The sequence below is a fragment of the Cydia fagiglandana genome, chromosome 7, assembly GCF_963556715.1.
Source record: "Cydia fagiglandana chromosome 7, ilCydFagi1.1, whole genome shotgun sequence".
Taxonomy (NCBI): Eukaryota; Metazoa; Arthropoda; class Insecta; order Lepidoptera; family Tortricidae; genus Cydia; species Cydia fagiglandana.
In genome coordinates, this window is record NC_085938.1 from 5939337 (window position 1) to 5965512 (window position 26176).

A 26176-nucleotide genomic window follows, 5' to 3' on the forward strand; every position below is an offset into this window, starting at 1 on the left:
CTAAAATAGGTGTTCCGCAATAATTGAATTATTTTATTACATTATAAATATTCATTATCCATTAGCATTTCAATTATGTTTATGTTTAACGAAGATATTGAAGCTTCAATTAATCACTATTTCGTTCCGCTGTGTAGAGTTTATCGATATATAAAATTATTAAAATCGACTTTTCACATCCCTAAAAGAGCACACATATACGTTTTTAGGCACACATGCACAGCCTGGGTCACCTAAAAAGGGGACACTCGGATTTGAAGTCAATCTTGTCAACAGTATGGTTGTCCTTTTTTGACAAACGGCATTTTTAACAGAGCAAGGAGAGAGAAATGATACTAGTTGCTGCGCCGTCAAATAGAACAGACAGAGTAGGGGGCTTGTGACCAATAATGGACCAATACAATACATAGTGTTTTTACTGTGGTTGTGGTTCTGAACCACAGGTACATACATATTACTATTTACGATAGGGACCGTGCGCGTTGGAGGATCTGCTATCTTGTGGCCTGAATCGGAATCATATTTGCACATATACATTGCCAAACCATCTTATACCGCTCTCGTCGGTACGTTTCCTTGTTAAAATTCAATTTATTCGCTTGCTGTCGGTACTTTGAACTGCGTGAAATGAATCGTCACGTCAAAAAAAAAATACAGCTGTCATGTCTATTGTCTATGGGCTCTCCAGGGATGCCAACTTAGTGGTTTTACCACTAGATTTAGGGGGAAATAAACCAGCTAGGGGTTTTTTTAGGGGCTAAATATTTTTAGTGGTTTTTTTAGGGTTTTTTTTAGGGTAGAAAAAGGCGGCAAATTTAAAAAAATTAGATATCGTCTCATAGAAAATTTGAATTTCGCGCCTTTTTCTACTGACAAGTTTTGCTTGACCATCTATAACGTTCATATGTATGTATGATCACAAAAATGTCGAACCGGTTGAAAATGTATAAATAAAGAATTAATTAAACGTATAATTTCTTTTATTTTTTATTTAGTGGGTTTTCCAAAATAATAGTACAGTTTTAGGGGTTTTAAGTTGAGTTCTAGGGGTAAAAAAAAATTGGAGTTGGCAACCCTGGGGCTCTCAAAAATCAAAAATCGAGGGTATTGAACAACACTCAGACTACATCACATAAAACCATCTTTAATTATTGGTTACCGAGTGTTTGTTCACCTGAAACCCAGTTCTGGATAAACTCTAATCATGGGTCAAATCATGGGTTCATTGAACGCTCGCGATGTGGGGCTTGTCATGGACGATAAGCCTACCTTCGACCCGCAAAGTGGTTTTGCATTTCAGCGAAAACAACGAGGTATTCATCGGATAACTGGATTAAATACACTTAAATCGGCAAAAACAACTTAGTACTTCATTAATTCTAAAATTTTAATCATTTGTTTGGTCCGGTACCAGTTTTAATGCCTATTATATAATTGTTTTTCTTCAGGTTATAACCACAAACTTTGTTGATTTTACAGAAATGGTAGCGAAGGAGGAGGATCTAGTATCCGCTCGAATCCCCCCGAAATTCCGCGATTACTGTGCCCAACAATTACTAGAATACCAAGTTTGCAGATACGATAAAATGCCAATGCTTTACAAGTGTGCCCATGAAAAACATAATTATCTGAACTGTGAACAGCAAGAGTAAGTATTGGTCTTATGTTCGCTGTATTTCCTGAGAAAGATATTTTTACTGTTAAATTTTTAAGTTCTGGTGAAAATTATTCTGGTAATCTAACAGAAAAATATTGTTTTGTGTGGAGAGTCGGACAAAGGTAACTCTGTATGGAATTTGCAATAACAAAGTGTGGCATATCACTTAATAAAATAAAATTCTATCAAAATGTGACTTTTAGGGTTTCGTACCTGAAGGGACTCTATTACTAAGACTCCTCTCTCTGTCTGTCTGCCCCCAGGCTTATAACTGTGATAGCTAGACAGTTGAAATTTTCACATATGATGTATTTTTGTTGCCACTATAACAACAAATACTTAAAAGTAAGGAACCCTCGGTGGGCGAGTTCAACTCGCACTTGTCCAGTTTTTCATAATGACCTCCATCGTTTCTGTTTCAGTTGGTCCAAAGTTAACTTAATCTCTAGCTTAATCTTTCTTCTATTTTGCCATATTTTTGGTTATAGATGCTGAATGAGTGATTTAATTAATCTAGGAATGATTATGGAAAATATGACGTGTTGCTTTTATCAACTTGCATGCATTCAAGAATCCCTTACATCACTGCATAAAATAAGAAGAAACAAAGTACCTCTTAGATGATTTTCTCTCATTTTTCAGTCACGATTAATATATTTATTGGATAGTTAGAATTTTTAGAAATTATATATATATTTCTCCTCCATTATTTCAAGTAGCATGATTATAACTCATAGTCATATACATGATTTGATAAGCCATACATAGAACCTCATGTAGTTATAGTTATGTAGCATTTGAGGAAATATTATGTCTGGGAAATGTCTCATCTTACTGATACCAAAATAGTGATGAGTAATGACATACAATCTACTTTTTCTTACTTGACATATGGAAACAAATTTTAACTATTTCTCAATGGACAAGAGAAAGTGATTGGCAATAATGTCTTTTCAATGGTAGCATTGGTAGCATATTTGAGTTAAAGGAATCTGAAACAAAAATTTAAACTGTAGTTATTCATTAAAGTTAATACAGTAAAATCTCTATTTTCAAAAACTTACTAATTTCCAAGTAAAGTATTTTATTAATTTATTTTTAATTTATTACAGCTATGTTCTGCGCATGAAAGAATTTGAGCGTGAGCGCCGCCTGCGAAAACGTGAGCAGCGACTTGTTGGTGCTGCAGCATAAATCATCGGAGGAAAATGTAGTTTTACTTGTTAAAATATACAATTCATGTGAATGTAAATAGATCATCAATTAAATCCTTGTTTATTTACTATTTATTTTTAACCTTTTTTTATAATAAAATGATTTTGAAGAAGTAAAGAAGAATTCAAATATAATCGTTCCATATGAAACCTATAGCATTTTTGTACAAAATGGAATTATTCTAAGTCGTCAGTTACAGTAAGGGTTGTATTGTACCTAGTTAGTAACCTTTTATTTCATGACAAATTACTTTTACATAATTATTTAAGCTTTTTATGACACCTAGGGCAAAGAAAATCTGCAAATAAAAAAATGTTTTCACGTCACCTATTCGAAAAAATGCATTTTCTTTCCCTCGGTGGGATCAAACTTTTATAATGTAGGATAATATTTTTTTGCATAATCAACATGGAAACGATAAGTGATACTGGTATGAGAAGCAGTATGTGTCACATATAAGCAAAATTATTTTCCCCTTGGGCGTTAACACTTGAATCCCTCACTACGCTCGGGATTACGTTTTAGAATCCTTCGTTTCGTTCAGGATTCAATGTCAATATGTCATTTATGACACAATCTACTATTTCCATACAGCTGAGAGAAAAATAAACTCGTACAGTTCCGTATTAGTTTTCAACTCAAGTTGTCTATAATTTAGTATAAATAATCATGAAAGCCAACATTACAAAAGCAGTGAGTTTGATTATCGTCTCGTAACATTTTTTTACTCGTAGAGATTTTGAAAAGAATAAGCAACGAGTCTATGGTTTGCGAATGACAACACCAAATAAAATCAATAATGTTGCCATTGTCTAAAAAAAATTGCTTCCGTAACTTACACCGTATTGATGTAAGTCAACAAGGATGTGTTTTGTATCCCAAGTTATTTATGAAGAGGTTAAAGTGTCATGTACGATTCTATCAAATGACATGCAATTACACACCTTAAGAACTATGGTCACCCAAGAGTCATCTCATAGCTTTTCTTGTGACATCTTCTGACAATTTTTGTAAACACACGCTTGTCGAATAGGCTATTTACTGCGGAAGTAATGGCTTCCCTAAAATTTAATTGCAGATATTATTTTGTAGTGATAATTAACAATTAGACAAAAATATAATGTAATGTTTTCCGAATTGAGGAATTGCATAAGGTGAATATTATAAGGTGTTATCCGGCTTATTTCACCTCCTATTTATACAATTTCTCTAAGCCGTGGAATAACTACAAAGAACGTAAGGATCTCAAAGAGAGATTTGTTATGTTTGTTTATAATATATGATTAAAAACGATGCCACTGTTTTTAAATTTAAAATTCAGTTAAATTTGTATGTAATTTGTTTTAGGATACCTTGTATGAGAATGGCATTTTGAGTACGAAATTTCCTCTGGCGTCGCGGGACATGAACGAAAGATATTTGGATTCCGAAGCGTGAACGAGAAAACCATGAGTGACGTGAGTGGCAGCAGTTCTGGCAACAAAAGAAAAGGAAAAGGTCGCGACGAAGAGGGGTCTGATGAGGACACTTGGGACAGTGACGATGACGATGATACTATAGCCAGGATCCAGCGAGCGCATTTTGCTCAGGCAGCAGCCATGCGCGGCCGCCGGCGCTCCAACCCGCGCCCACGGCCCATGAGCAACAAACGGAAACTAGAAGCAGTCAAACAATTTCACGATTTCACGAAAAAACTCAAAAAAGACACTGGTGTAGCTATAAGAAGTCTTGTTGGTAACAATATATTAGAGTTAAGTGATTTTTCAAGTGAGGACAGTCAATCGGACAGTGATGGTTTGTCAGAGGAGGAGTTTGTGGTTAACCCCACTGCTGTTGAAGAGTTGAACCAGGATGACGAAAGTTACATAGATCCAGAGACTGGTGATTTTGTACAAAGTAAGAAGAGTGATGAAAAGCCGCCTAAACCCGCCAGTCCACAGCCAGAGCTTGTGCCTGCCGAAGCGGAGCTACCCGAAGAGAAAAAAACATTATCTATAAGTGATATTATTAGTGATGGTGACTTAGATTTAACTAAAAATGTGGAGATTTCAGAAGTTGAAGAGAGTGAGTTGTGTCCTGAAAAGGCGGATGAATTATTAGACATGAAAAATGAGGAGAACAGTCAAGATTTTGACATTACGGAAAAATTGAAAGAAATGGGTGAGATTAGTGTTAAGCCAATAAAGAAAGATGACGAAGAAGAGAAACCACCAAGTGAGGAAGACAAGAAGACAGAGAATGAAGAAGATGTGAGTATTACTTGTTTTTTATAAACCTAAATCACTACTTATTATTCAACCTACTTGTGACTACTTGTACAGTCACCTGCAATAATTTGTTACACAACAAAGGCCGCAAAAATATCTGACACGATCTTATTTGTAAAACCATATTTTTGCGGCCTTCGAAGGGTAACATATTAATGCAGGTGACTGTACAGAATTTTGCTTCCTTATGTAACTTGATGTTATCACACTAAGCCAAAAATTATGATTTCAGCTGTCTACGAGTGGAAATGTATGACTAATTAAGTATTTATATTTATTTAATTCATTACCCCCAATACATACCTTATTAAGCTTACATAACTAGGTTGAACTGATTTGATTACCTTATAATAATTATTTATTTATTTATAAAGGTTGATGTCTTCAGTTTTTTTTAACCAACTCCTTATTATTGTATTTAATTGATAAAACCTCTTATTTTTAGAAAAAACAAAACTCCAATGCACTCAATATGAGACGGAACATCCGAGATGTGATGGACGAAAAGAACCTAGATGCATCTACCCTGGCTGCACAGCGGCAGGAGTCAGAGCGTCTTGCGAGAGTCCAGGAGCAGCAGAGGATCATTAGAGAGGTAATTGTTACAAAATATACTTTAATACCTGATTCCATAGTCTAATAAAACATGGTCTTCTCTTCCCAGAGTGACACAAGCCTACGTCACAATAACATGGCCGCTATATATAGGGCTACCGCATATTATCATATAGCGCTGTCGCATGATGACATAGGCTTGTGTCAGTTAGGTGACCTAGAAAAGACGGGAAGAGAGTACCAGGCGGAGTATATTATTATACCATGCCTGATACCTTTTATACTTTAATAGGATGGATGAATGTAGGATGCAGTCAGAATAGGACCAAGTTGGCCCAAAGATCGAAAAAGTAAAATCTAGTTTAATATGAAAAATAAAACAATAAAAAAAGCATTAAACGTTGGATGACAGGAAGTGACTTAGGGACTGACTTAGGTACCAATAGAATAACAATTCTATTGGTACCTACATGTACTTATTTATTTAAATATTTTCAGGTACAAAAACAAATAGCGATAAATCGGCAGAACAAAATACATCAGAAAACGTTATCACTGTTACAAGGAGGCTCATCCCTATTAAAGAAAGGGCCTGGAAAACTCAAGTATGTATTCCTAATAATATTTTTGTGGAATTTAACTTTTTATTTGGACTACCTAGTGCTTTCAAGGTGTGTCCAGACTATTCCAGAGTCTGGACTCTAGATCTAGTGAATTCGCTGTTATGTTTGCTGTAGAATGCGCGCGTCATACGTGCAAGCGCTGGTGGCCTAGCAGTTCGAGCGTGCGTTTTTCAATCCGGAGGTCGCGGGTTCAAACCCCGGCTCGTACCAATGAGTTTTTTGGAACTTATGTACGAAATATCATATCGCAAAATAGGCGCAGGACGTCGAGTTGCGGAAAATCGCCCGAACTACAATACAATATCATTTTATATTTACCAGTCTCTTTTCGGTGAAGGAAAACATTGTGAGGAGGTCTACATTACCCTCTGGGTTGGAACCCGCTTCCGTAATATCTAGTGCCTACGCCAAAAATCAGGACCATCGGCTTTACAGGTAGGTTATTTAGCATATACCACCAATTTTTTTGATTCTCTAACTTTTATGTTATTTTTACAGCCTACCAAACACAGTATTGGTGAAGCTGCCATCTGGCGAGATGAAGAAGACCACAATGAAGTCAGGTCAAGTGGAGGTGACCAAGATACCAAAGCCTACGACGTCTGGCGCCTCCAAGTCCATTAAACCCGATCAAAAGACTGATAAGAAAGAGGTAAGTCCATTAGATATATTCTCATGGCTCAACAAGAATAGTACATTGTGCAACATGGGGCGTAAGTTAAATATTGCAAACGAGTAAGTTAAATTTATAGACTCGAGTATGCAATATTATTACGCCCTGAGTTACACACAATGTTTTTCATCACACTTGCGATACAAAAAAAAAACCGGGCAAGTGCGAGTCGGACTCGCGCACGAAGGGTTCCGTACCATAATGCAAAAAGAAAAACAAAAAAAGGCAAAAAAAAAACGGTCACCCATCCAAGTACTGACCACTCCCGACGTTGCTTAAGTTTGGTCAAAAATCACGTTTGTTGTATGGGAGCCCCATTTAAATCTTTATTTTATTCTGTTTTTAGTATTTGTTGTTATAGCGGCAACAGAAATACATCATCTGAGACGGATCACGGTTCTTGAGATACAGCCTGGTGACAGACGGACGGACGGACGGACGGACGGACAGCGAAGTCTTAGTAATAGGGTCCCGTTTTACCCTTTGGGTACGGAACCCTAATTAAGTATAAAGACAAGACTTAATTATGGCACTAGAATCTTCATAACTCCCTAGGGAAAACGCTTTTTCTATAACTCCCGCTAAACCTGCGTGCAATTCCACATTTACTGAGCGAGTGTGATGAAAACAAGTTAACTTACCTATGTCCATTATCTAATAGCTTAAACTGAGATGTGCCTCTAAAGTCTCTATATATGTAATAACAGATACTTTAGATCGCGAACTATAGAGAAGAACTAGTGTATTCGGGTAATTCCGAATGTCGAAAACTGTCGGATAGTTCCGAAAAGAGACTTTTATAATGATGGAATTTTGGGTGATTTTCATCTGAATTTCGGAATTATCCGACATTCAGAATATCGATATTACGGATATATTTGTATTTGGAAAAATAATTTTCCAAATCGATTCAGAAATGACTGAGTTCTGTCTCAGGTAACATACAAAAAAAAAATACCGTCGAATTGATAACCTCCTCCTTTTTGAGGATGAGTGAGGATGAATGTGTTAACTAAACTTGTACCTTATGTTGCAGGTGGTAGAGATCGTGGATAGCAGCAGTGGCGAGGAGTCATCGTCGTCGGGGTCCGATTCGGACGATTGCATAATGCTGTCCGACTCGGAAGCCCCGAAGAGCCCGGAGGTTGAGGAAGATCCACATAATTCTGGTAAATATTTTTTATTACAGTTCGGACTAAATTAAGTCACACACAGGTGACCGAAAATGGGTTTTAATGTAGGAATGTCTTCCAACTTAATGAACACCCAAGGGCTAACGTTGGACAATCCAGTTATCACAAAACATATGATGTGAATTTTCCAAATTCTAGTTGACCAAGAGAGCGCGAAGCGAGAGTATAGCGTCTCCGTTTCAGCGTGGGCAAAAATGCTTTCGTAAATCTATTCGGGGGTTCCCTACAGGTCGCATTTCTCATCCGATTCTCGTAAAATTTTGTCATCAGGTTTGATAATTATATGGAAGTTCAGTTTTAAGCTATGCAAAAACATGCTCGTATTAATATGTCTACAGCCTTTATAGAGTAATACTTTATATTTCAGGTCTCCACGTAAATGACGCTTACAACACGCCGGACGAACAAGGTCGAGTTCTCATAAATTTGGGACATCCCGAAAATGAGGAGGATATCTTCCTAGCGCCTCAGATAGCGCGGGTTATAAAACCTCATCAGGTATATCTTTATTTTTTTACGCTGGAAAAATTGGAAAGGTTGTGCCGAATCCGAATAGCGTAACGAGTCGTTAATAGGTTAATATTTTGAGTGCCACTGGGCAAATCGCGTTGATTAAGGCCATTAACGGCCAAGTCTCAGACGCCACAATGTCCTGTTAACTCTAAGCATTAAAGCTAACTCTATTATAGCATTAATGGCTAACATATTTGCGGCTATGCGGACTATGCATAAAATATAAAAAATTTCGAGGTTTACAGTCAGCAGCAGAAGTTGCTAAGCGGGCGAGGTGATCACAATTACCTTGACACGCTCTTGTTCCCTTAAAAATAATGTAGCTTCAAGATCATTTTGAACACCTCGCCCGCTTAGCAACTTTTGCTGCTGACTGTACCGAAACAGTCCAAATCTTTATTGATAGAAAACTTCTTCTTCTTCGTGGTCGTGACCTCATGTCTGAGGGACGTGACTCCTATGGGTTATTCTTCCTACCACTGCTCTCCAGGCCTCTCGATCTTCGGCCATCTGCATTGTTGCCTGGAGCGAAGTCTGGGTAATATTTTGTACCACATCTGACCATCTACTGGGTGCACGCCCTCTACTCCTTCGTCCGTCGACACTCCCGGTAATAATGCACCTTTCTAGCGTATCCGTGCCGCGTCTGACTGTGTGGCCGAAGAATTTGAGGACTCTTTGGGTACAGATGGTGGATAGCCTTGTGGTGATATTGAGCTCCTTTAAGATAGACTCGTTTGTGCGGCGTTCAGTCCAAGATATATTCAGCATTCTGCGCCAGCACCACATCTCGAACGCGTCTATCCTTCTAAGTGCCCGGGCTTTCAGTGTCCAAGTCTCGGAAGCATACAGGAAGATTGAGAAGATTAGGGTATGCATGAGCTTTATCTTTGTTTTGCGGTTAATTCCTCGGTTCCTCCAGATCTTCTCAAGTCGCTTCACTGCTGCTATATATACACTGCTGCTATATACTGCTGCGATAGAAAACTTACACTACTCAATTTTCAGATTGGCGGCGTCAGATTCTTATTCGACAACATAATAGAGTCAGTTGAAAGATTCTCAACATCTACCGGCTTCGGGTGTATTCTGGCACACTCCATGGGCCTCGGGAAGACTCTGCAAATCGTGTGCTTTTGCGACATATTCCTGAGGCACACCAGCTCCAAGACCGTGCTGTGTATCATGCCTATAAACACTTTGCAAAATTGGGTAAGCGCTTTTTAGGGTTCCGTACCCAAGGGATAAAAACAGGACCTTATTACTAAGACTCTGCTGTCCGTCCGTCTGTCTGTCTGGCTGTCTGTCTGTCTGTCACAACTTATGAACCGTGACCGTGATAGCTAGACAGTTGAAATTTTCACAGATGATGTATTTCTGTTGCCGCTATAACAACAAATACTAAAAATAAAATAAATATTTAATACAACAAACGTGATTTTTTTGCCGTTTTTTGCGTACTTGGCTGGTTTGCGCACTTGGCTGGTTTTTAAATAGTTAAATCATCCCATCATTCTGAAATGCCCATACAGAAATATGATCTGCATTAATTGCTGAGTGCTACTTCTATGCTGCAACCCGACTGCAACTTGTAAGGGCTAGCAAAGGGATAGCATGTATCAACCCTGAAATGCTATCAAACTTCGGGTTTGTAGGAAGTGTCCTTTCTGTACGGTAGTACTATTATCTATTCTGTGGCGACACTTGCTTTGTTGTGAAGAGTCAATGTACAGTTTAATGCTTCCGATTCAGGCCACAAGATGGCAGATCCTCCATCGCGCACGGTCTCTATACTATCGAGCTAATTTACAAAAAAAACTTGTGTTAGGTGGCGGAATTCAACATGTGGCTACCCTTGGACGCGGCCACGAGTCCGCTGTCGGCGCACGGCGAGGTGCGCCCGCGAAACTTCCCCATCTACGTGCTCAACGACAGCCACAAGACGCTGCAGATGCGCGCCAAAGTCGTCAAGGTCAGTATCAACCCATCTTCTTTCTGTGCTATCGTTACTTTTTTCTGTATTCTTGTGTGTTACCGAAAATTAGCGTTCGTACCTAATTACAATTCTTACTTTATCAATGGCTGCTCTAAACAGTAATTATACAAATAGTTTATTTAAAAAAAAAAACATAAGAACATTTACAGTTTATTCTGACCCCCACACTAGGCATAAGCCTGTCCTGTGAGGGAAAACATACGATTTACTTAAAGGTAGGTATTACATAAGCGGCATTATTTACAATATTTGTGTCAATACAACATAAAGCAATAAAATTAATGGATACATTCGTAATGCACAATGGTGCTCGATTTGTGGGAAATGTCCAGTACACCTAACTATAACTTCCCTAGCTTATGGTTGAGTTGTTAAAAAGTTGGACCAGTGCCTAAACTTATTTTTTTACCCCCAACGAAATGGAGACTGTATATTGTATGCACATTTATGCACTTAGCACAAATCCTTTACAGAAACTGCAATTAAATCAGTTTCTGTAAAGTTTACAGAAACTGATTTAATTGCAGTGTAAAGGATTTGTAATGCACCAGGGATGGTTCTTAGATAGGTTTGAACTCAACAGATGATGATTTTATAATTTTGTCGGGGTTTATAATATGTTCAATATATAATTATGAATTATTAACCCTTCCTTGTTTCATAATAGGAATGGACAACGGTCGGCGGCGTCCTCATGATTGGCTACGAGCTGTACCGCCTGCTCAGCATGAAGAAGGACAAGAAGCCTCGTAAGAAAAAGAAGGCCGAGCTCAAGGCCGAAGAGAAAGAGAGGGAAGAACGAGAGAAGAACAAGGATAAACCGGACACGCTCAACGAGGATACTCAGGTATGACTTTTGTATGAAAGCTTTTATTTGTTGACCTATTTTCGTTTCAAGGAGAGAGTTATTAAAAGTAGAAAAGGTATCTAATCTAATACCTTTAAACGAGCAATTATTGTTTATTTATTTCTATGTATATTTATTTAGATATATATTTCGGGGACTTCGATGAAATTTGCTATATAGGGGATTTTCGGGGGCGATAAATCGATCTAGCTAGGCCTGATATCTGGGAAAACACGATTTTTTTAATGTTTTCCGAGCAAAGCTCAGTCTCCCAGATATTAGTCTAGAAAAAGCGTTTATTATGGCACCTTCTCATTTTGACACGTGAAAGTCTGTGCAGAGTTAGCATAGACGGACTCTAACTATAATTCGAAGTTGTAATATATATATATTTTTAGGGCTCCGACGCTACGTTCCAATCGAAACTGTCCGATGATTCTAAGCTGGAGGACGGCGAGCCGACGTGCAAGCTCGAGGCCGAAATCAGAGAAGAGATGAAGAAAGAAGAGAAGAAGAACGAGGACGCTCCTACTGACGAGGACAAAAAACTGTTGGACGGTTAGTCTTTACTTATTCTAGGGCTCCGATGCTACGTTCCAGTCGAAGCTGTCCGACGACTCTTAAGCTGGAGGACGGCGAGCCGGCGTGCAAGCTGGAGGCCGAAATCAGAGAAGAGATGAAGAAAGAAGAGAAGAAGAAAGAGGACGCTCCTACTGACGAGGACAAGAAACTGTTGGACGGTTAGTCTTTACTTATTCTAGGGCTCCGACGCTACGTTACACTCGAAGCTGTCCGGCGACTCTAAGCTGGAGGACGGCGAGCCGGCGTGCAAGTTCGGGGCCGAAATGAGAGGAGAGATGAAGAAAGAAGAGAAGAAGAACGAAGACGCTCCTACTGACGAGGTCAAGAAACGGTTGGACGGTTAGTCTTTACTTATTCTAGGGCTCCGACGCTACGTTACACTCGAAGCTGTCCGACGACTCTAAGCTGGAGGACGGTGAGCCGGCGTGCAAGTTCGGGGCCGAAATGAAAGGAGAGATGAAGAAAGAAGAGAAGAAGAACGAAGACGCTCCTACTGACGAGGTCAAGAAACGGTTGGACGGTTAGTCTTTACTTATTCTAGGGCTCCGACGCTACGTTACACTCGAAGCTGGAGGACGGCGAGCCGGCGTGCAAGCTTGAGGCCGAAATCAGAGAAGAGATGAAGAAAGAAGAGAAGAAGAACGAGGACGCCCCTACTGACGAGGACAAGAAACTATTGGACGGCTAGATGCACCTTTATGGGGTCACTGTACTTACCATATGTCTGATTATGTCTGTCTTATTTTAAGACAACAGTGGTCACTTTTCTACAAAAAATACAGGCCAAAGACTATACTTTAAAGGGCATACGGTAATTTACCCTTGTAATATGTTTTTTTTTGTTTCAGAAATGTACGAAGCGCTGGTTAAACCCGGGCCAGACTTGGTAATTTGCGACGAGGGCCACAGGATTAAGAACTCTCACTCAAACATATCATACGCCTTGAAGCAGATGAGGACCAAACGCCGTGTCGTTCTTACAGGTAAGAGACAGAAACTGTTTGTTACATTCGCAATCTCATTGAATGGTGCACTGTATTCCATCGTAATAAAGTACAAGGTCAAACTGGCTTTCAAAGGTTACATAATATATGGGAAGCAGTATTTAAGAGCGATAATGTATATGGCGTCAGTTGAGATTGAAAACGCTGGTTTAAATCCAGCCTCGCGCAAGCGCCTTTGTATTTTTTCTTAAGTATATGACAACTATTTCAATGTATATGTCGCAGTAAGATAGATAAAGCCGTTATATAGTTATAACCCTAGGGATATAATTATATGACGTAACATAGTTATATGAAAGCGATTCATTACTATCTTACTAGGTATATAACTATAATACGGCTTTAGTTTAGTGATATAGTTATATTACTGGATTAAGTTTAGTGAAATGATTGTAGGTAGGAGTGCAGCGGTGCGGCGGAGGTATAGTTATATCCCTAGGGATATAGTTATATGCCGTATAATACTTTTTAGCAATATTACGTAAAAGTACAGGTCGATTCACGAAAGCTGGCGCGAGATTTCTACTGAGTGACAGCTATTTTCATTGAAATTCTGTCAAATCTCGCACCAGCTTTCGTGAATCGATCGCCATGCCTCATAAACCCTTAAAAATAGTAGCATGAAAATACAGTGAAACCTGGATAAGTGAAATCTCAAGGGGCGAGCAAATTTGTCTCACTTAAAGAGGTTTTCCACTTACCCAGGCTCCCAGTTAGCCAGGTACAAATAAATTTCTGTCTCATTTACAGAGGGTTCCATTAATAGAGGTGAGAATAGAGTATATTTCAGTTATAGAGGTGATTTAATAGGGTATTTAGTAATTATCTTTAAAAATAAATAAGGTAAAATAATCCTTGTCCCTAAATATTTTTTTAGTCTGTTTAAATATTTCTTTGAATTAATTTTGAATGATTCTCCAAAGGATAGATATTTTAAAATTAAATTAAATTTGATACGAACTTCAATGCGTATTAGAAATTTAATAGGTACCTATCAAAATTTCAGCTTTCGTTTCGATAGTTTTAACTACTTACATAAATTAACTAAATCAAACTTGAAGTTCTTTAGACACAATTAGGCAAATGCGGAATTTGTGGATTGACTAAGAGTTAGTAAGAATACGGAAATTGTTCAATGAAGTCCAAGTTAGAGAGGTCATAGATTGACGTTATCTCAGATACAGAAGTCAATTCCCTATAAAATTCCAAAAAACAATTAGGAAAATGTAATCTTATAAATATAGTTTCAGTAAAAGAGGTAAAATACACTCCCTGTCTCAGTTATAGAGGTAAATGTGACTATAAAATCACAATAACGAATCCCAGTTATAGAGGTTCGTTTTTTCTCAGTAACAGAGGTAATTCAGTGCTAAAGTGTCGGGACCGCACCATGAGTCCCAGCTATAGAGGTTTCTCACTTATCCAGGTCCCACTTAACCAGGTTTCACTGTATATATATAATAGTTATCTTACTAGGAATATGATTATAATACGGCATATAACTATGTCCCTAGGGATATAACTAAACCTCCGCCGCACTGCCGCACTCCTAATACCTACAATTACTATCTTACTAGGAATATGATTATAATACGTAGTTACGTACTATACGGCATATAACTATATCCCTAGGGATATAACTATACCTCCGCCGCACCGCTGCACTCCTACTTACAATTATTTCACTAAAATTAATCCAGTAATATAAATATATCACTAAACTAAAGCCGTATTATAGTTATATACCTAGTAAGATAGTAATGAATCGCTTTCGTATAACTATGTTACGTCATATAATTATATCCCTAGGGTTATAACTATATAACGGCTATATCTATCTTACTGCGACATATACAATAGTCACAATCATGCTGCACGAATTTGCCATTCAAATGTGGAGCGTAAATACTGTATAGAAGCTTCAAATTCCTGACCTTTTTATACTTAATACAACTTATAATCCAACAGGCTACCCACTGCAGAACAACCTACTAGAATACTGGTGCATGGTGGACTTCGTCCGTCCGAACTACCTCGGCAGCAAGACGGAGTTCTGCAACATGTTCGAGCGGCCCATCCAGAACGGGCAGTGCATCGACTCCACGCCGCAGGACATCCGGCTCATGCGCTACAGGGCTCACGTGCTACACTCGCTGCTCGTCGGCTTCGTGCAGAGGTAACCTACATACAGAACTACCTTCTATAACGCTAACTGGACCGTATACTGGTGCATGGTGGACTTCGTCCGTCCGAACTACCTCGGCAGCAAGACGGAGTTCTGCAACATGTTCGAGCGGCCCATCCAGAACGGGCAGTGCATCGACTCCACGCCGCAGGACATCCGGCTCATGCGCTACAGGGCTCACGTGCTGCACTCGCTGCTCGTCGGCTTCGTGCAGAGGTAACCTACATACAGAACTACCTTCTTTAACGCTAACTGGACCGTATATTGGTGCATGGTGGACTTCGTCCGTCCGAACTACCTCGGCAGCAAGACGGAGTTTTGCAACATGTTCGAGCGGCCCATCCAGAACGGGCAGTGCATCGACTCCACGCCGCAGGACATCCGGCTCATGCGCTACAGGGCTCACGTGCTGCACTCGCTACTCGTCGGCTTCGTTCAGAGGTAACCTACAAACAGAACTACCTTCTTTAACGCTAACTGGACAGGATACTGGTGCATGGTGGACTTCGTCCGTCCGAACTACCTCGGCAGCAAGACTGAGTTCTGCAACATGTTCGAGCGGCCCATCCAGAACGGGCAGTGCATCGACTCCACGCCGCAGGACATCCGGCTCATGCGCTACAGGGCTCACGTGCTACACTCGCTGCTCGTCGGCTTCGTGCAGAGGTAAAATCATACAAATGAAACTTTATTTGACGCTTACATTACCGGACCTGGGCTATAACCGCGAAAATCGTAGTTCGCAAATTGCGAGCATCTTTCTCTGTCACTCTAATTACACCTTCATTGGAGTAAAAGAGAAAGATCCCCGCAATTTGCGAATTTCGGTTTTCGCGGTAGCCCCCCTGACAACGTATCACACCATGGTATGGTAAGAAAACAAACAGTCTTCAATAGCAACGACTTGTCCCGGTTCTGATGATTTTTCGTATAACATTGTCTGTGTTTCGTATAACTTTTTATCACGCAAAATAGGCGCAAGACGTCGAGTTGCGGAAAATCGCCCGTACTACAATACAATACAATTCAACGTTGTCTGCCTGTGACTGGCTGGCTAGACGTACTTTTAGATAAAAACTCTATCTTAGCTGATACTTTAGCTGGAATAGAAAATGCCAGCATCTTGTTACCGAACGACTTCTCTTCCACTTTTACGTCAAAATTGTCAAATTTTCCAGCCTTCTTTCTAGTTATGTACCTACTAATTGTACATTTTTTTTTCGCAGGCGATCGCACGCAGTACTCCAATCGACGCTGCCCCAGAAGGAGGAATACGTATTATTGGTGCGCATGACGCCGTTGCAAAGGAAACTGTACGATCGTTTCATGAACGAGGTCGTTCGCTCCACGTCTGTACCGAACCCCTTGAAGGCTTTCGCTATTTGCTGCAAGGTATGTGTAACTTCAGTTACTTTAGTATTGCGTTTACAATTATTTCTTCTCTTTCTTAGTTTTTGGCTTCCTTTAGGGCGGTTGACACAGGAAAACCTTAAACCTTGCATTATAGTAAATACGCTGCAACATCATGAACATTTTTCTTCTAAATGTGCAACTGAACTGAAGAGTTTTAAGTTTTAATTTTTTTATGTAACATGTTTGTAAAACTCCCGTTCCATGAGTTATTAAATATGTGTACAAAACGGAGTTTAAAGTGTTATATCTTTTCTATGTTTGTGTCTAAAATCAGTTATTAAGGTTTTGTTGAATGTATAATATTTTATCAAGATCTGGAACCATCCCGACGTCCTGTACAACTTCCTGAAGAAGAGGAGCGAAGCCAACGCCGCCATCGAGGAAGACCTGGACCTAGAAGAGCTCGGAGGCGTCACTAAGGCGGGGCGGGCGAAGAACAGCAAGAACACGCCTGGCAGGAAACCTGGCAGGCCTAAGGTAATTACTACTACACTGTTAATCTCACTGGCTGTGTGTTGATAATGTTAGAAGAGAAGTTAGAAATTCACGTTATAACAGGCCAGATCCAGCGAAGCTCTTGCAAAAGTGGTCACATTTGTCAGATGAGATTTCATTTAAAATTTGCTTGCCTGTGTTGACGCTGTTGACAAACGCAATAAGATAGCTAGAGAACAAACCATAGCCAATATATTGTCACTTGTATCCCATTTTCCCATTCCCTAGAGCGGCCTCTGTCTTGTTATTTTAACCCATTTCACCCAAATATTTCTTCACAGGGTGCCTCAAAGAAACCAGCTGCGACAATACCACCGAACACCACCACCGGCCCAGCGCCGCCGCGCCCCGACGCACCCTACGGGAACCCTCCCTACCCGCCACAACCCTACCGACCAGACCAGCCCGGGTCCTACCCTTACAACTACCAGAACCAGCCTCCTGGCTACTATCCACCCAACCAACAGCCTTACAACCAAAACTACCCCAGCAACTACTACCCACAGCAGCCCTACGACAACAACTACCCCAACCAGTACCCCCAAAATAACCCAGACATGAACAATCAAGGATACAACCAGAACTACTGGAACAACGGCAATTATTACAACAATCCTGGCTACTATAACAATCCGCAGTATCCTAATAATGCTCCACCACAAAACTACACAGGAAACCCTCCTGACTTCAACAGTCAGCAATATCCGCCTAACTACAACCCGTCCTCAAATGACCAGCAACCTTACCCAGGTAACGCATTACAACCTTATCAAAACAACCAAGAACAACCAGGGACCAGTTACGGGAACCAACCCAGACCGCCGTATCAAGGGTCTTACCAGAATGCGCCAGGATTCCCGGAGTATCCTAACGGCCCACCAGGATCTTCGTATCCTAACAATCAAGCGCCCCCAGAAGCTTCGTTTCCTAATAATCAACCGCCTACGGGACCTTATGCTAATAACCAACCAGCGCCAGGACCATACCCTAATAACCAAGCACCACCAGGACCGTACCCTAGTAATCAACCGCCACCTGGACCTTACCCTAATAATCAACCCCCACCATCCTCGTACCCTCCCAACCAACCTCCACCAAGCTACCCCAACCAACCTTACCCACCGCCATATGCCAATAACGAAGCTACTTACGGGAACAACCAGCCTCCTTACAACTTCCCCGCTTATCCCAACAACATGCCGCCTAAAGAAGAACCACAAATTAAATCTGAATCTGGTAACTTCCCAACCAATGACATTAAGCCAAACGTTGGTCCCGGTCCAAACGGTGGCTTCGGGCAAACTCAGTTCGATAATACATCACCTTATTTGGGCTACAACAGTGGATCTAATCAAGCAAACCGACAGATTAAGAACGAGCCTAATCTTGGATTCCAACCTGGTGAAGTCAAGAACGAAACAGGCCCTAATGCAGCGCCTTACGGGAATCCAGGTTATAATTATAACCAAACTAACATACCAGGTTTTCCAAACCAAGATAATAGTACAAATGGGAATTATCCGTTCCCGTCCTATCTTGAAACTAAACCGCCACTCGGAAGTAATAGCTCCGGCAGTCCGCTCACATCTTGGCCTCTAGAATCAATCAAAACAGAAGTCGACAAACTCAAAGCTGAGGAGAAAACTGAAACGAAATCCGAATCAGACGGTGAAGTCAAAATCGCCGATTTAGACACCAAAATGATTGTCAAAGATGAAGGAAAAAAGACTAAAGAAATATCCAGTCTCGCAAAAGACAATACAAAGAAACCTCAAGATAAAAAGGAAAAGACGAGGAAATCTAAGAGCGATGCTTCCGAATCTGAAGATGAGGGTAAAAAATCTAAACAGAAAGGCAAAGGCAAGGAAAGCAAGAAATCTGACAAACCGAAGCCAAGGGGTCGACCTAGACTTGCCAAAGGAAGGAAAGACAGAAAAACTTCTAAAGAGAAAGAGGATTCAGAGTCTGAGGACAGTGAAAAAGAAGAAAAACTAAACAGAGAAGAAGAATTAGCCCTAATGAAGAAAGCAGAAGAGGTAACATATGATTGGGCTGCTGAACTGCTTAAAGACTATATCCCTGGTATTATAGAGAATTCCTCTAAGATGGAACTTTTCTTCTATTTGTTGAATGAGAGCATAAAGATGGGCGATAGAATACTGCTTTTCAGTCAGAGTTTGTTTACGTTGAACCTCATTGAAGACTTTTTAGAGAGGAATTATATTCCTGGCACAAACTGTTTGTGGGAGAGGAACACTAATTACTATCGTAAGTATTCAACTATACTGCAAAACGTAATTCAAGACCAAAAAAAGTGAGACAATGTTGCCATTGCAATAATTTGTTTCTAAAATTGTAAATTCCTTTTGACAAATAATCACGCTAAGATAATTTATTCATTAGTAATTTTACTCCTACTATTTAAAAAAGTACTTTTATTTATTTATTTGTACATAAATACAAGACGCGCTAGTAAAAAAGTGGCAACATTTCTTACTTTTTTTGGTCTTGAATTACGTTTTGCAGTATAGTTCAGTTTGTGTAATGCATAATAACAGATTTTGATTGATTAACAGATGTTGGACGACGTATTGCTGGCAGTTTTTATAAAATGAGTTGCTACAATAAGGAAATAAAAAAGAATAGCAGAATAGCATTTTATTATATGCTACAGTATGCTTACGTATTTTTAATCCTTCTAACAATAATGTTATATGAATAAAATTGTCTTTTTGTCGAAAGGCAAGATTGAAAACCGCTATCTATTCTATTTTCTACACATTTGAAAGCCTTTTTGTGGCAAAATTGCAGAAAACCTCGATTGTCTATAAGTATTAACAAACTGCGCCTTTTCAGGTCTAGACGGCTCAACGCACGCGCTAGAGCGAGAAAAACTAATAAACGAATTCAACGCCAACCCAAATATCTACCTGTTCCTGGTATCGACGCGCGCCGGCTCGCTAGGAATTAACCTGGTCGGCGCAAACCGCGTCATCGTGTTCGACGCGTCATGGAATCCCTGCCACGACACGCAGGCCGTATGCCGAGTTTATAGGTAAGTACTGTTAACTATTTTGGTTCAGTGATCCAAAGAGAATCTTGGCCGTCGAAACGAGAGCGTACCACCTGTTCCGATGCTGCGTACCTTCCTGCCAGTTACTGACGCGAAGTTGAAGCAGATCCGCCGCCACACTGTCTTCCCAGCGATACCTGGAACGCCTTCTTGACAGCCCGATCCTCTCCCATTCTGAGTAGGTGACCGAACCAGCGAAGTCTGTGCGCTTTCGTTTCACCGACGATATACTGACAACACTCACGACGACGACGACGACGACTGACGAGTACTGTTAACCATTGAAAATAATTCAACCGCACAATACTAGCGTTTGAAGAAGCCATCTTGGATCTGATGTCGGCTCGATCTATAGCGTCGTTTTGACTCGAAGTGCACTCTCAGAATCACTACATCTAGATCGTAAGTCAATTGCAGACTGCAGTCAACTCTCAGATGAGAATCGGAAAAAAAGAAAAATGTACCACAGGAATAAAAGCTTGTGTCACAAAGAACAGACCCCTCAGTTACCCTTACCCTTAAAATTGATAGTCATAATATGAGTTTTTGGGTGCATTCGTTTGTTTAGATTTCGTTATGTTAAACGTTTGCCCTGTCCTCGAACTCTTTTTGAAGAAATAAAGTTGACTATGATTATTGATTATACTTATTCATTACGACTTGTAACGTTAAGAGTGCCAATATAAACTAAAAAACCATATTTCCAATACCATTTTTCACACACAGATACGGGCAGAAGAAACCGTGCTTCGTATACCGCTTCGTAATGGACTGGTGCCTCGAGAAGAAGATCTACGACCGACAAATCAACAAGCAGGGCATGGCCGACCGCGTCGTTGACGAGTGCAACCCCGACGCTGTTCTATCTATGAAGGAGATCACTAATCTGTGCTTCGATAATGACGAGAAGGTAAGAATTGGTTGCTTTCTAGCTTGGTTGTGTACTACGACCGACAAATCAACAAGCAGGGCATGGCCGCCCACGTGGTCGACGAGTGCAACCCCGACGCTGTTCTATCTATGAAGGAGATCACTAACCTGTGCTTCGATAATGACGAGAAGGTAAGAATTTGTTGCTTTCTAGCTTGGTTGTGTACTACGACCGACAAATGAACAAGCAGGGCATGGCCGACCGCGTGGTCGACGAGTGCAACCCCGACGCTGTTCTATCTATGAAGGAGATCACTAATCTGTGCTTCGATAATGACGAGAAGGAAAGAATTGGTTGCTTTCTAGCTTGATTGTGTACTACGACCGACAAATCAACAAGCAGGGCATGGCCGCCCACGTGGTCGACGAGTGCAACCCCGACGCTGTGCTGTCAATGAAGGAGATCACTAATCTGTGCTTTGATCATGACGAGAAGGTAAGAATTAGTTGCTTTCTAGCTTGGTTGTGTACTACGACCGACTGGCTGTTTCATGCATTATGGCTGGTCCATTTTCTACGAGCGGGTACATTTTTTTTCGCAATTTCGGGCTTGGTCCCATAGTAAAAGTTGCTCTGTATAATCCAAAAAAACCCTGGGAACGGAAATGCAGATATTTTTTAGCCACCGTGTATACTTCGATTTCGATACTGATGATAAGATAATATTTGGTTACACATTGATTTTTACACGTGTCTGGTATTCGACACTACAGCTACAGCTGTTAAACTTACGAAATATTTAATTTAGTTATCAAAAAAACCTTACAAATGTGAGTTACGCTTAATTAAAATGAAATACAAATGGATCATGTTGTAATTGCTTTGCCAACTGGTATCAAGTCTACATTTAATATACGTAATGAAAGCAAACGATTATTAAAATTAATTATTCAATTTATTAGGGTTCCGTACCCAAAGGGTAAAATGGGACCCTATTACTAAGACTGCAGTCCGTCCGTCCGTCTGTCACCAGGCTATATCTCACGAACCGTGATAGCTAGACAGTTGAAATTTTCACAGATGATGTATTTCTGTTGCCGCTATAACAACAAATACTAAAATCAACGTGATTTTTGACCAAAGTTAAGCAACGTCGGGCGGGGTCAGTACTTGGATGGGTGACCGTTCTTTTTTTGCCGTTTTTTGCATTATGGTACGGAACCCTTCGTGCGCGAGTCCGACTCGCACTTGTTTAATCTCAAGTTTGTCGTAATTTGCGCAATACAGCGAATACAATAGAATCCTACTTACTATTATTACTTATTGCCCTTGGCTTATCACTTTCTACTATTTCATAGTAAAAAATTCTATTACTGAAGACACAAAGGCCGACGACTTATGATCAGATTGCGTAATTGTACCGTGAAGGTTTTTTCTCCATATTCGTTGATCTGAATCTGGAATTAGTCACACAGTCGGCCGTCTCTAATTTTATTTGTATTGAAAAAAATTAGTTGTGGTTGGTCAATTGTGTGTCAAAACTTTGTTGCGTATTTGTTTAAGGTAGATAATAATTATATTAATAAAGGTTATTAGATATGTTTACTTGAAAACTGGGGTAACCAAACGTTATATCTAATAATACGTGGGACTAGGTAGATTTGTGTAAAATTGTCCTATACCTATATATAAAATAGTTTTTTTTTCTAAAAATGAACTACTTTGATTCGTCATTCTACCTTTAGTTCCGTTAACATTTGTGACGTCCCACGGGTAAAGGTACAATATGGCGGTTGGAGCTTACGCTATTATTAACGCCGCTCCAGTATTATTGCGGCGCTATGCGACGTAAGCGCAAGCCGCCATAAGGTACCTTTTGCCGTGGAACGTCACACTTAGAGTCGATACTACGACCTCTAGAACTAAGTTCCAAAAGTTATGAATGCTGTGTTGCTTAGGAAGTCGTTCGTAGGACCTTCGAGCGACTAACATTGAGTGAAGTCTTACTTGTTAAAAGGGATAATTAAACTAAAATAACACTTTAAACTCTCGCGTTTTGTACACATATTCAATTACACAAACGGGTCTACCGCGATATAATTTCATTGTTTTTACCTTTAATTCCGACGTTTCAGCTGAGTTGCATCAGCTGTGGTCACGGAAAGACTGACGTCCCAACAAATGTCAACGGAGATATTAATAAAACAACACTAAACTACCCGAAATTAGTTTACATTTTTATAAACTAATTTCGGGTAGTTTAGTGTTGTTTTATTAATATCTCCGTTGACATTTGTTGGGACGTCAGTCTTTCCGTGACCACAGCTGATGCAACTCAGCTGAAACGTCGGAATTAAAGGTAAAAACAATGAAATTATATCGCGGTAGACCCGTTTGTGTAATTGAAACTAAAATAAGTACCGTAAACTCAGTTAACAGTAGACCAACTTACAACTATGGTCCAAATTCAAGTTCCAGTAAAATATGTATAAGTATTTTTCAAATTATGTTATATGAGTAGGTATCTAATATAGAAAAAGCAATATATATCTAAGCTCCGAAATAAATCTAACGAGCCAAATCAAAAGGGCTCGTTAAAAATTAACGTTAAAAACTGGACCATAGTTGTATTCTAGGTTCTAGGACAATAGTGATCTTACGTTTAGTTCAAGTTGTAACTTCTTGTGTAATAAATAACAAAATAAAGTTTACGGTACTAACAGATCTAAAACTATTTGTTATAGGAATCCGAGCCCAAAGACCTGTCCGAGCACAAAGACAAGTACCTGGACGTGCTGATGCAGGGCATCATCCAGCATCACAGCAAGCTGCTGAGCAAGGAGCCCTTTCAGCACGAGTCGTTGCTGGTCGACAGGAAGGAGAAGAAACTGTCCAGCGCGGAGAAACGATTGGCTCAGAGAGGGTGAGTACTGGAATCATGCACAAAGACCTCTCCCATCACAGAGACAAGTACCTGGACGTGCTGATGCAGGGCATCATCCAGCATCACAGCAAGCTGCTGAGCAAGGAGCCCTTCCAGCACGAGTCGCTGCTGGTCGACAGGAAGGAGAAGAAACTGTCCAGCGCGGAGAAACGATTGGCTCAGAGAGGGTGAGTACTGGAATCATGCACAAAGACCTCTCCCATCACAGAGACAAGTACCTGGACGTGCTGATGCAGGGCATCATCCAGCATCACAGCAAGCTGCTGAGCAAGGAGCCCTTCCAGCACGAGTCGCTGCTGGTCGACAGGAAGGAGAAGAAACTGTCCAGCGCGGAGAAACGATTGGCTCAGAGAGGGTGAGTACTGGAATCATGCACAAAGACCTGTCCGAGCACAGAGACAAGTACCTGGACGTGCTGATGCAGGGCATCATCCAGCACCACAGCAAGCTGCTGAGCAAGGAGCCCTTCCAGCACGAGTCGTTGCTGGTCGACAGGAAGGAGAAGAAACTGTCCAGCGCGGAGAAACGATTGGCTCAGAGAGGGTGAGTACTGGAATCATGCACAAAGACCTCTCCCATCACAGAGACAAGTACCTGGACGTGCTGATGCAGGGCATCATCCAGCATCACAGCAAGCTGCTGAGCAAGGAGCCCTTCCAGCACGAGTCGCTGCTGGTCGACAGGAAGGAGAAGAAACTGTCCAGCGCGGAGAAACGATTGGCTCAGAGAAGGGTGAGTACTGGAATCATGCACAAAGACCTCTCCCATCACAGAGACAAGTACCTGGACGTGCTGATGCAGGGCATCATCCAGCATCACAGCAAGCTGCTGAGCAAGGAGCCCTTCCAGCACGAGTCGCTGCTGGTCGACAGGAAGGAGAAGAAACTGTCCAGCGCGGAGAAACGATTGGCTCAGAGAGGGTGAGTACTGGAATCATGCACAAAGACCTCTCCCATCACAGAGACAAGTACCTGGACGTGCTGATGCAGGGCATCATCCAGCATCACAGCAAGCTGCTGAGCAAGGAGCCCTTCCAGCACGAGTCGCTGCTGGTCGACAGGAAGGAGAAGAAACTGTCCAGCGCGGAGAAACGATTGGCTCAGAGAGGGTGAGTACTGGAATCATGTCAAAGACCTGTCCGAGCACAGAGACAAGTACCTGGACGTGCTGATGCAGGGCATCATCCAGCACCACAGCAAGCTGCTGAGCAAGGAGCCCTTCCAGCACGAGTCGTTGCTGGTCGACAGGAAGGAGAAGAAACTGTCCAGCGCGGAGAAACGATTGGCTCAGAGAGGGTGAGTACTGGAATCATGCACAAAGACCTGTCCCATCACAGAGACAAGTACCTGGACGTGCTGATGCAGGGCATTATCCAGCATCACAGCAAGCTGCTGAGCGAGGAGCCCTTCCAGCACGAGTCGCTGCTGGTCGACAGGAAGGAGTAGAAACTGTCCAGCGCGGAGAAACGATTGGCTCAGAGAGGGTGAGTAATGGAATCATGCACAAAGACCTGTCCGAGCACAGAGACAAGTACCTGGACGTGCTGATGCAGGGCATCATCCAGCACCACAGCAAGCTGCTGAGCAAGGAGTCCTTCCAGCACGAGTCGCAGCTGGGCGACAGGAAGGAGAAGAAACTGTCCAGTGCGGAGAAACGATTGGTTCAGAAAGGGTGAGTACTGGAACCATGCAAAAAATACGGATTTATTGATTTCTAGCTCTCTGTTCTTGAGTATATTTATTTTTTTCGTCGCCGTTTTAGCTTGGACAAAAATGCTTTCGTATGTTCGGCTGCGTGGCTGTTCTCCTCTTTAAGTCGCATTTCTAAACTAATTTTGTTGAAATTAATTTGTAGCTGCTAGCTAAGTTGCTCATATGTTTATTTTAAGACCGTTTGTTTCTCAATAAAATAAAAAAACAAAAAATCATGAACACAGAATCTAGAAGTACATGTGATTCTTGTTTTTTTGCGTAGTCTACGTGGCTTACAGAGCCACTAGTTTAAAAACTACGAATTGGGTGCTTAGATTTTGACTTATTTGACTGGGTATTTAATATTGAATTGTATAAGT

General features: G+C 40.8%; 2 protein-coding genes across 2 annotated transcripts in view; both read left to right on the forward strand.

Moving 5' to 3' along the window:
* Positions 1 to 1082: 1082 nt before the first annotated feature.
* Positions 1083 to 2946, forward strand: LOC134665775 (NADH dehydrogenase [ubiquinone] 1 beta subcomplex subunit 7). Its single transcript, XM_063522755.1, has 3 exons — positions 1083 to 1313; positions 1480 to 1648; positions 2770 to 2946. Exons 1-3 carry the CDS (start codon positions 1205 to 1207, stop codon positions 2849 to 2851), a joined length of 360 nt encoding a protein of 119 aa, XP_063378825.1. The 5' UTR covers positions 1083 to 1204; the 3' UTR covers positions 2852 to 2946.
* Positions 2947 to 3634: 688 nt separating this feature from the next.
* Positions 3635 to 26176, forward strand: part of LOC134665777 (uncharacterized) — a 28516-nt gene continuing 5974 nt past the window's right edge. Inside the window, exons 1-19 of the mRNA XM_063522759.1 lie at positions 3635 to 4026; positions 4220 to 5121; positions 5585 to 5734; positions 6193 to 6299; positions 6816 to 6969; positions 8027 to 8159; positions 8551 to 8681; positions 9705 to 9908; positions 10525 to 10668; positions 11360 to 11539; positions 11938 to 12097; positions 12970 to 13104; positions 15094 to 15301; positions 16537 to 16702; positions 17036 to 17200; positions 17500 to 19486; positions 20075 to 20273; positions 21018 to 21201; positions 23906 to 24084. Coding sequence (XP_063378829.1) covers positions 4321 to 5121; positions 5585 to 5734; positions 6193 to 6299; positions 6816 to 6969; positions 8027 to 8159; positions 8551 to 8681; positions 9705 to 9908; positions 10525 to 10668; positions 11360 to 11539; positions 11938 to 12097; positions 12970 to 13104; positions 15094 to 15301; positions 16537 to 16702; positions 17036 to 17200; positions 17500 to 19486; positions 20075 to 20273; positions 21018 to 21201; positions 23906 to 24084 — 5387 coding nt within the window. The 5' untranslated portion in view covers positions 3635 to 4026; positions 4220 to 4320. The remainder of the gene's footprint in view (positions 4027 to 4219; positions 5122 to 5584; positions 5735 to 6192; positions 6300 to 6815; positions 6970 to 8026; positions 8160 to 8550; positions 8682 to 9704; positions 9909 to 10524; positions 10669 to 11359; positions 11540 to 11937; positions 12098 to 12969; positions 13105 to 15093; positions 15302 to 16536; positions 16703 to 17035; positions 17201 to 17499; positions 19487 to 20074; positions 20274 to 21017; positions 21202 to 23905; positions 24085 to 26176) is intronic.

Bases quoted from the DNA above. Each gene is read 5' to 3' on its own strand.
- LOC134665775 (XM_063522755.1), top strand. From the start codon at position 1,205: ATGGGTCAAATCATGGGTTCATTGAACGCTCGCGATGTGGGGCTTGTC. The intron at 1,314-1,479 runs GTATTCATCGGA...TTGATTTTACAG, and splicing joins ATTTCAGCGAAAACAACGAG to AAATGGTAGCGAAGGAGGAG. The intron at 1,649-2,769 runs GTAAGTATTGGT...AATTTATTACAG, and splicing joins CTGAACTGTGAACAGCAAGA to CTATGTTCTGCGCATGAAAG.